Source organism: Suricata suricatta, chromosome 1 (genome assembly GCF_006229205.1).
Source record: "Suricata suricatta isolate VVHF042 chromosome 1, meerkat_22Aug2017_6uvM2_HiC, whole genome shotgun sequence".
NCBI lineage: Eukaryota > Metazoa > Chordata > Mammalia > Carnivora > Herpestidae > Suricata > Suricata suricatta.
In genome coordinates, this window is record NC_043700.1 from 33,051,094 (window position 1) to 33,060,630 (window position 9,537).

Below are 9,537 nucleotides of genomic sequence, written 5' to 3' on the forward strand. Positions count from 1 at the left end.
GAGTAGATTCCTCAGTGCCCCTAACCCATTTAAATCATCCCCCCTCCCACAACCCATCCAGCAGCCCTCTGTGTGTCCCCTTCCCTGTTTTTATATTATTTTTGCTTCCCTTCCCTTATGTTAATCTGTTTTGTATCTTAAAGTCCTCATATGAGTGAAGTCATATATGATATTTGTCTTTCTCCAACTGACTTATTTCACTTAGGATAATACCCTCCAGTTCCAGCGACATAGTTGCAAATGACAAGATTTCATTCTTTTTTTTTTTTTTAATGTTTTATTATTGAGACAGTGAGAAACAGAGCATGAGTAGGGGAGGGGCAGACAGAGAGGGAGACACAGGATCTGAAGCAGGCTCCAGACTCTGAGCGTCAGCACAGAGCCCGATGTGGGGCTTGAGCCCACGAATCATGAGATCATGACCTGAGCTGAAGTCAGACGCTCAAATGACTGAGCCATCCAGGCACCCCCAAGATTTCATTCTTTATGATTGCTGAGTAATACTCCTGTGTGTGTGTGTGTGTGTGTGTGTGTGTGTGTGTGTGTGTATCGTATCTTTATCCATTCATTCATCGATGGACATTTGGGCTCTTTCCATACCTTGGCTGTTGTTGATAGCACTGCTATAAACATTGGGGTGCATGTGCCCCTCTGAAACACTACACCTGCATCCCTTGGATAAATACCTAGTAGTGTAATTGCTGGGTCATAGAGTAGTTCTATTTTTTATTTTTTCTGAGGAACCTCTACATTGTTTTCCAGAGTGGCTGTACCAGTTTGCATTCCCACCAGCAATGTACAAGAGATCCTCTTTCTCTGCATCCTTGCCAACATCTGGTGTTGCCTGAATTGTTAATGTTAGCCATTCTGATAGGTGTGAGGTGGTATCTCATTGTGGTTTTGATTTGTATTTCTCTGATGATGAGTCATGTTGAGCATTTTTTCATGTGTTGATTGGCCATCTGGATGTCTTCTTTGGAGAAATGTCTATTCATGTCTTTTGCCCATTTCTTCACTAGATTATTTTTTTTGGGGGGGGGTGTTGAGTTTAATAAGTTCTTTGTAGATTTTGGACAATAACCCTTTATCTGATATGTCATTTGTAAATATCTTCTCCTATTCCATTGGTTGCCTTTTAATTTTCTGATCATTTCCTTCGCTGTGCAGAAGCTTTTTATTTTGATGAGGTCCCAGTAGTTCATTGTGGTCTGTTATTTACTGGGGAAGCAGAGTGGGATAGTACAAAGAACATAGGCTTTTCATGGGGTTTGTACTTTTCAGATCTGGATTCATTTCTTGATATTGCCATAATAGTAGTAATAAAAATGATATTATAAATAATTACCATTTATTGAGCGTACTGTGTGCCAGACCCTATGCTAAGTATTTATATATATCAGCTCATTTGCCTTTCACAGTAGTCTTACCAGGTAGGTTTATGATTTCTATTTTTCTGGTGCAGAAACTAAAGCTCAGAGATTAAACAAAGCCTATGGCAGCGCTCGGTCTGTTTCTCTAGTCTTCTCTTAAAATTTTTTTTTAATGTTTATTTTTGAGAGAGGGGCAGACAGACAGTGTGAGCGGGGGAGGGGAGAGAGACAGGGAGACACAGAATCTGAAGCAGGCTCTAGGCTCCAAGCTGTCAGCATAGAGCCTAATGAAGGGCTTGAGCTCACGAACTGTGAGTTCCTGACCTGAGCTGAAGTCAGACGCTTAATGGACTAAGCCACCCAAGTGCTCTTCTAGTCTTCTCTTCTTTTAGTTGTACCATGATTATTTTCTTCCATGTCTAGCCCTTTCCTCAGGTCTCCCAGGGGGTCTCCCCAGGTGGCGGACACAGGTTCTCTGCTGTCAGGTGTAGTTGTTAGTTATACTTAAGTGTTTGGGAAGCACAGCCCTGATGCCTTCACACAGCCCTGATGCCTTCACTTCCTCATTCATCACAATATACCCTGTCATGGCTACAAAACAGACTCTAGTGATAATCTGAGTTTAATATATGGTATATGGCCATAATATATTAGAGAAAGAATGCTTCACAGATTTCTTAGGCAGTTCATATTTTCATTACTGACCTTTTCCCTTTCCAGAGTTTTCAAAGTTGGGTATTAGGTCAGGTCAGTTTTTCTATTCAGTCTTTTTTTTTTTTCTTTCGATTTTGTTTTTTTACAGAGTTTGAATTCTTACACAAATGGAGCATATGGCCCACCATACCCCCCTGGCCCTGGGGCGAATACTGCCTCTTATTCTGGGGCTTATTATACACCTGGATATACTCAGACCAGTTACTCCCCAGAGGTTCCAAGCACTTACCGTTCACCTGGCAACAGCCCAGCCCCAGTCTCTCGTTGGCTGTATCCTCAGCAGGACTGCCAGACTGAAGCACCCCCTCTTCGGGGGCAGGTTCCAGGATATCCTGCTTCACAGGTAAGCAGTTTTGTCTTGGGTTTGTATTTGTTTAATATTCCTGGAGTGATACCATGTTTGTTTCTCTGTCCCTTCCAGGGGAGTTCTGATAGATACATCTTAATTTGTTATTCCTTATAGCATATGGGTCTACTTATTTCTCGTATCTTGGAACAGATTTATGCTACACTTTAGTGGTTGAATTTTAAGCCTTTTTCCTTCGGAGTTTGATTGTCTCTATATCTGCCTCCTGTATCTTCAGAGTGAAGCTTTTTCAGGCGTGGAGAAATGACTGCCACTGATTAGAGATGCTGCCACTTAGCCTGGTAGCAGCGAAAGTGCATCTGTTAAGCAAAGAGGAAGCATCTCAGTCTATTGATACTACAGTATTTTCATTACTTCGTTCAGGTTTCTTGTTTTTTGTTTTTTTAGCAGTGACCAGCCTATTTCCTTCCTTTCAATCTAGAACCCTGGAATGACCCTGCCCCATTATCCTTATGGGGATGGTAATCGTAGTGTTCCGCAGCCGGGACCAACTGTACGACCACCGGAGGACTCATGGGCTTCTCCTGGTGCTTATGGAATGGGAACTCGGTACCCCTGGCCTTCAGCCGCACCCTCAGCGCCGCCTGGGAGTCTCTACATGAGTGAGAGTGCTTCAGCGTGGCCCAGCAGCAGCTCTCCTCAGTCCCCTCACTCCCCACCACCCCAGCAGCCCAAGGTAGGAGCCTGCTCAACGTCCTTTTGATGTTTGGGTACTTGTAAAGGCACAACATGAAACTTGCCTGCATTGGTGTGTGTGAAATGGGGACTAATTGCAAAAAGTGGTGATTACTACCTGTAGCTTTATCTAGCCCAGTTTCTTCTTCTTTTTTTTAATACACTTTATTTTTTAGAGCAGTAATAGGTTCACATCTTTTTTGTAAAAGACAAAAGAATGCTCATTTCCCATTAGTTGTAATGCTATCTGAATGTTAAACAAAATCCAAGATTGCATTTTATTACTTCAGTCAGTACACAGAAGATGATACCAATGTGAAATTGTATAAACCACAGACGTAAACATCATCTGCCTGTGGCTATGTTCCTTTTTAAGGTCTGTCTTAGGTTTTAACTCTTTAGGGGAAAACTATCTAATGTCTATTTATTACGTCACTGGGTGGATTGTGAGGTGGAAAGGATTGATTGTGAGGTATTCATGATGATCAACACTTCAGGGTAGATTCCAGCCACTATACCCCAGGGATCCTCTGCCTTTTACCTAACAGAGCACACTTATCTTTTTACGGTTGTATTTTTCTGAAATGGTTAAGGAGGGAGGCCTAGTTTCATTAGTGGGGACTCTTTGCGTGTACCCTCATGGTCAGGTGAAAGATGGGAGCTAACCAACCTGATGTTGATGGATTCCCATTAAAACAGCTCTTTCCCCCTCTTTGCTCTCCCACTCCAAGGACTCCCCATACCCGTATAGCCAATCAGATCAAGGCGTGAACCGGCACAGCTTTCCTTGCAACGTCCATCAGTACGAGTCCTCGGGAACAGTGAACAGTGAGAATTCAGACCTTTTGGATTCCCAAGTCCAGTACAGTGCTGAGCCTCAACTGTATGGTAATGCCAGCAACGAGCACCCCAGCAATCAAGAGCACAGTGATAATCTTCCTGAAGAGTGTCTGCCTTCAGATGAAGGTACTCCTCCAAGTATTAAAAAAATCATACATGTGCTGGAGAAGGTCCAATATCTTGAGCAAGAAGTAGAAGAGTTCGTAGGAAAAAAGACAGACAAAGCATACTGGCTTCTGGAAGAAATGCTAACTAAGGAACTTTTGGAACTGGATTCAGTTGAAACTGGGGGCCAGGATTCTGTCCGGCAGGCCAGAAAAGAGGCTGTTTGTAAAATCCAGGCCATACTGGAAAAATTGGAAAAAAAAGGATTATGAAGGATTTAGAACAAAGGGGAAGCCTGTTACTAACTTGACCAAAGAACTCTTGATTTTGGTTAATTAACCCTCTTTTTGAAATGCTTGTTGGTGACAAGAAGCAATACATTCCAACTTTCCTTTGATTAAAACTTGAAAAACTGGTAAAGGACTTGAAAGAACATTTTAGTTATGAGTTAGTTGTTTTCAGTTTTCAGACCAATGAATGTAATAGGAAACTGTGGAGTTACCATTATTGCCAAGTCAGTCACTCCTTAAGAAATGTGTGGATATGTACAGGCTGCTTCTTATCAGCAGGAGGAAAACATGTTTTGTGTAACAGGCTTATCAAAAACTTACCAGATGAGACTGGATATAATCCGAGGCAAGCAGGCTCTGTTTTTTTTAAACATCTGGACTACTTGTCACATTTTTGTACGTTGTGACTGCTTTCAACATACACTTCATGTGTAAATTACAGCTTGGACTTTAGCCTTCTTGGACCTCTGTTTTGTTTTGTTATTTGCAGTTCATAAATATAGTATTATTCTCTACTTCTTGGTACGTTTTATAGTAATATGTTTAATATAATTATTCAAGAGATTATATTGGCAGCCAGATAGTATGGCAATTCTGAATGAATTTCTATCTTTTCACCACTTGAACATATTGCAATGTGTAGTGAGTTCCTGAGGTAACTTGTCTCCTTTTTTGTATAGATCATTAGGGTAGAGTTTTACCACTCCTACTTTTCATGTTAATAGCGGAAGGCAGATTGGAAGATGGCAGTGGCATAGGAATGAGATGTTTGTGGCCATTTTCTTTTTTGCTTTTTTATTATATTTGGATAAAGATCCACCTTAAAATTTCCTCACCTCCCCACAATCGTCTTTTCACTGCTGCTGCTTCCGTATAGAGCATTATGATAGGTACAGATGAAAAATTAAATACCACAGTGAGTGGAAATATCCGTGAAAGTAATAAGTGTGATCATTTGGAAATGCGCTTCTCCATCTAAAATACTAGGTTCACCATCAAGATCCCTATCAGCAGATTTCAGCTTAGTTTACAGTAAAAAACAAGGATAAAAAAGGATTCATGCTCAGGGAATGAATCAGCCATAGTTAGAGTGGGAAATTTTCTTTTAAAGGCATAGTTGATGTTTACCTTTATTTCCCTAGAATAAATTGTTTTATAAAAAAAGATGTTTATTACCATTAATAACGGTCAGTTCAGAGCCAAACTTAAGAAAGGAATATTGAAAGGGTCTTAGCTAGGCTTGCTTGGGTAGCTTTATGCTATGGTATGGAAGAGACGTAGGTAAATGACTTACTTTTCCTCTCAGAAGTGAGTTCTAGTATACAGTATCTGTTATTGGAAAAACAGCTGTTTCTTAATAAGATATCCAAGTGATAACTTTTTTCTAGACTGTCAGGCCTGCTAGTGCTAATAAATCTATCAGCCATCTCCTCTCCTTTTAAACAAAGCCAAACCAACACATGATGAGAAAAAATGGAGTACAAGTGTTGGCTGGGTCTGATGGATGATGGAGCGACTGATTTTATGAGATACTATGTGACAATGTTATTCTAGGATTTTTATTTTTGGCCTAATGTAGGAATATTAAAAAAAAAGGCCTTCTATGAAAATTAGAAACTTATATTTGAAAATAAAAATTTAGAAGGGGGAGAACCTTAAAGCCAATTTAAAGAAAATCAGTAAGACCGTGACTAATTCAGGAGAGAACGCTATTAACTATTTAACTGAGGGCCGATGATACCAATTTCCATGAAGTTTTGATTTTTATACACACACACACACATTATGCACATATGTATATATGTTTTTAGCAGTTATTTTTTTAATTTTAAGATAATTTAAGACCTCCTAAAGAGTTGTAAAATGAGTAGTTTATGTATATATTCACTGAACTTCCCCTCTGTTAACATCTTCTACAACCATAGAACATTTGTCAAATTAAGAAATTAGCCTTTATACAATACTGTTGACTAAAGTAGAGAGTTTAAAAAGTAGAGATTTTGTTGGTCTTTTCACTGATGTCCTTTTACTGTTCTAAGATCCACTGCAGGATCCCACCTTGCACTTAAGTTGTCATATCTTCATAGTGTCTTCCAATCTGTGACAGTGTATCATGACACCTGATGTCATAATGTATCTCTGCTGTTGTTAACCTTAATTACTGAGGTCGTGTTTGCTAGGATTCTGTACTGTAAAATTACTATGTTTTTCTTTGTAATGACTATTTGCTGGAGCTACTTTGAGACTATGCAAATGTCCTGTTTCTGCTTAAACTATTGCTCACTCATTTTTGTATCTGTTGCCAGATCTTGCGTGTGTCAGTTACTACTGTGGTGTTCTAATGGTGATTTTCTATTTCTCTCATTTCTTCTACATTTAGTAATTGGCATTCTTTAAGGAAGAGTTATCACATTTGGATTCATATTTTTAATTAAAAAAAGATACTCAAGATAGTACAAATTTATAACTTAAAGATGTAAACCGTGTTAAAATGATTCCAAATACGAGTATCAAAGAAAGGAAAACTTGGTAACCTGTTCCAGAAAATATAATGAACTTAAGAAGGAAAATAGTATTTATGATTTATGGGTTTGGTTCAATATTTGACTCAATATCGACTCCAGACTAAATTCAAAATTGTCTTGGAATTTCACATCTGGACTTTCTAGAAGTCTCTACATTTATATTACTTTGGGGGTAGTTTTTGTCAAAAGCTTGAATAAAGTTATCCAGACCTGGCATGTTAAACATAGCTATGTCTTCTTTATAATAAGCCACTAATGTTTCAAATATAAATGCCAATATAAATATTTAGACAGATATGCCCTAATGAAGTATCTGGATGGTGGGTTATGCTTGTCTCTGCTTTGTTGGTATGGATTTCTTCTAAATGCTTAAAAAAATAGGGTTTTACAGACAGTTCTGTAGTGATTAATGTAATACTATTAATGGTAGGAAGACTTAAAAAGTTGAAGAATATAGGTTAAATTGGCATTTACAAAAGTTTTTTATTCTTAAGTTTTATTTATTTATTTTCACAGAGTAGGAAAGCGTGGGTGGGGAAGAGGCAGTAAAGGGTGAGAGAGAGAATATCGAGCAGGCTCCGGACTATCAGTGTGGAGCCCAATGTGAGGCTTGAACCCAAGAACCTGAAATCATGCCTTAGCAGAAGTTGGATGCTTAACTGACTGAGCCAAGCAGGCATTTTTTGGGAGATGGGTAGTTGATCAGTGGAATTTTTTTTCTACCTTTATTTTTATTTATTTTTACTTTTTAAATTTGTATCCAAGTTAATTAGCATATAGTGCAACAATGATTTCAGGAGTAGATTCCTTAATGCCCCTTACCCATTTAGATCATCCCCCTTCCCACCATTCCTCCAGTAACCCTCTGTTTGTTCTCTGTATTTTATTTAAGAGTCTCTTCTGTTTTGTCTTCCTCCCTGTTTTTATATTATTTTTGCTTCCCTTCCCTTATGTTCATCTGTTTTGTATCTTAAAGTCCTCATATGAGTGAAGTCATATGATATTTGTCTTTCTCTGACTGACTTATTTCACTTAGCATAATACCCTCCAATTCTATCCATGTAGTTACGAATGGCAAGATTTCATTGTTTATGATTGCCGAGTAATACACCATTGTGTGTGTATATACACACACACCACATAATTCTTTATCCACTCATCCATTGATTGACATTTGGGCTCTTTACATACTTTGGCTACTGTAGATAGTGCTGCTATAAACATTGGGGTGAATGTGCCCCTGTGAAACAGCATACCTATATCCCTTAGATAGATATCTAGTAGTGCAATTTCTGGGTCATAGGGTAGTTCTATTTTTAATTTTTTGAGGAACCTCCATACTGTTTTCCAGAGTGGCTGCACCAGTTTGCATTCCCACCAGGAGTGTACAAGAGTTCCTTTTTTTCCGCATCCTTGCCAACATCTGTTGTTGCCTGAATTGCTAAATGTTAGCCATTCTGACAGGTGTTGAGGTGGTATCTCATTGTGGTTTTGATTTGTATTTCTCTGATGATGAGTGATGTTGAGCATTTTTTCATGTGTTAGCCATCTGAATGTCTTCTTTGGAGAATTGTCTATTCATGTCTTTTGCCCATTTCTTCATTAGATTATTTGGTTTTTAGGTGTTGAGTTGGTAAGTTTTTTTTTTTTTTTAATGTTTTATTTACCTTTGAGAGAGAGAGAGAGAGATAGAGTAAGCAAGGGAGGGTCAGAGAGAGGGTCACAGAATCCGAAGACAGGCTCCAGGCTCTGAGCTAGCTGTCAGCACAGAGCCTGACGTGGGGCTCGAACCCACAAACTGCGAGATCATGACATGAGCTGAAGCCGGACACTCAACTGCCTGAGCCACCCAGGTGTACCTTGATTAGTTCTTTATAGATTTTGGATACTAACTCTTTATCTGATGTGTCATTTGCAAACATCTTCTCCCATTCTGTTGGTTGCCTTTTAGTTTTCTGATTGTTTCCTTCACTGTGCAGAAGCTTTTTTACTTTGATGAGGTCCCAATAGTTCATTTTTGCTTTTGTTTCCCTTGCCTCTGGAAATGTATTGAGTAAGAAGTTGCTGCAGCCAAGGTCAAAGAGGTTTTTGCCTGCTTTCTCCTTGAGGATTTTGATGGCGTCCTGTCTTATTACATTTAGGTGATGACTGAAATTTATTTTTTCATCTTCTTTTTTCTTTTTAAAAAAAAGTTGAGTTTTCAAGACTCAAATAATTCTATGGAAGTTATGAGGTTAAAGAGTCAATTCTGTAACAAGGACCATGCTTCTGCTCCCAGTCCCAGATTTTCTTCTACAAAAGCAATGAGTTGTTTTTTTTTTTTAATTTACATCCAAGTTAGTTAACATGTAGTTTAATAATGATTTCAGGAATAAAATTTAGTGATTCATCACTTATATATAACACCTAGTGCTCATTCCAACAAGTAATGCCTCTTGCCCATTTAGCTCATCCCTCCACCTAAAGCCCCTCCAGCAACCCTCAGTCTGTTCTCTGTATTTAAGAGTCTCTTATGGTTTGTCTCTCTTCCTGTTTTTATATTATCTTTGCTTCCTTCCCTTCCTTTATGGTCATCTGTTTTGTAACTTAAATTCCATATGAGTGAAGTCATATGATATTTGTCTTTCTCTGACTAATTTCACTTAGCATGA

General features: G+C 38.7%; 1 protein-coding gene across 3 annotated transcripts in view; it reads left to right on the plus strand.

Moving 5' to 3' along the window:
- BAG4 (BCL2 associated athanogene 4) overlaps positions 1-7,109 on the plus strand; it is a 34,520-nt gene extending 27,411 nt beyond the window's left edge. For 2 of the 3 annotated variants that reach the window (XM_029936170.1, XM_029936168.1), the window contains 3 exons: positions 2,173-2,427; positions 2,873-3,127; positions 3,858-7,109. In XM_029936170.1, the coding sequence (XP_029792030.1) occupies positions 2,173-2,427; positions 2,873-3,127; positions 3,858-4,343 (996 nt within the window). In that variant the 3' untranslated portion in view covers positions 4,344-7,109. The remainder of the gene's footprint in view (positions 1-2,172; positions 2,428-2,872; positions 3,128-3,857) is intronic. The other variant, XM_029936169.1, reaches the window with a different exon arrangement.
- The last annotated feature ends 2,428 nt before the right edge of the window (positions 7,110-9,537 follow it).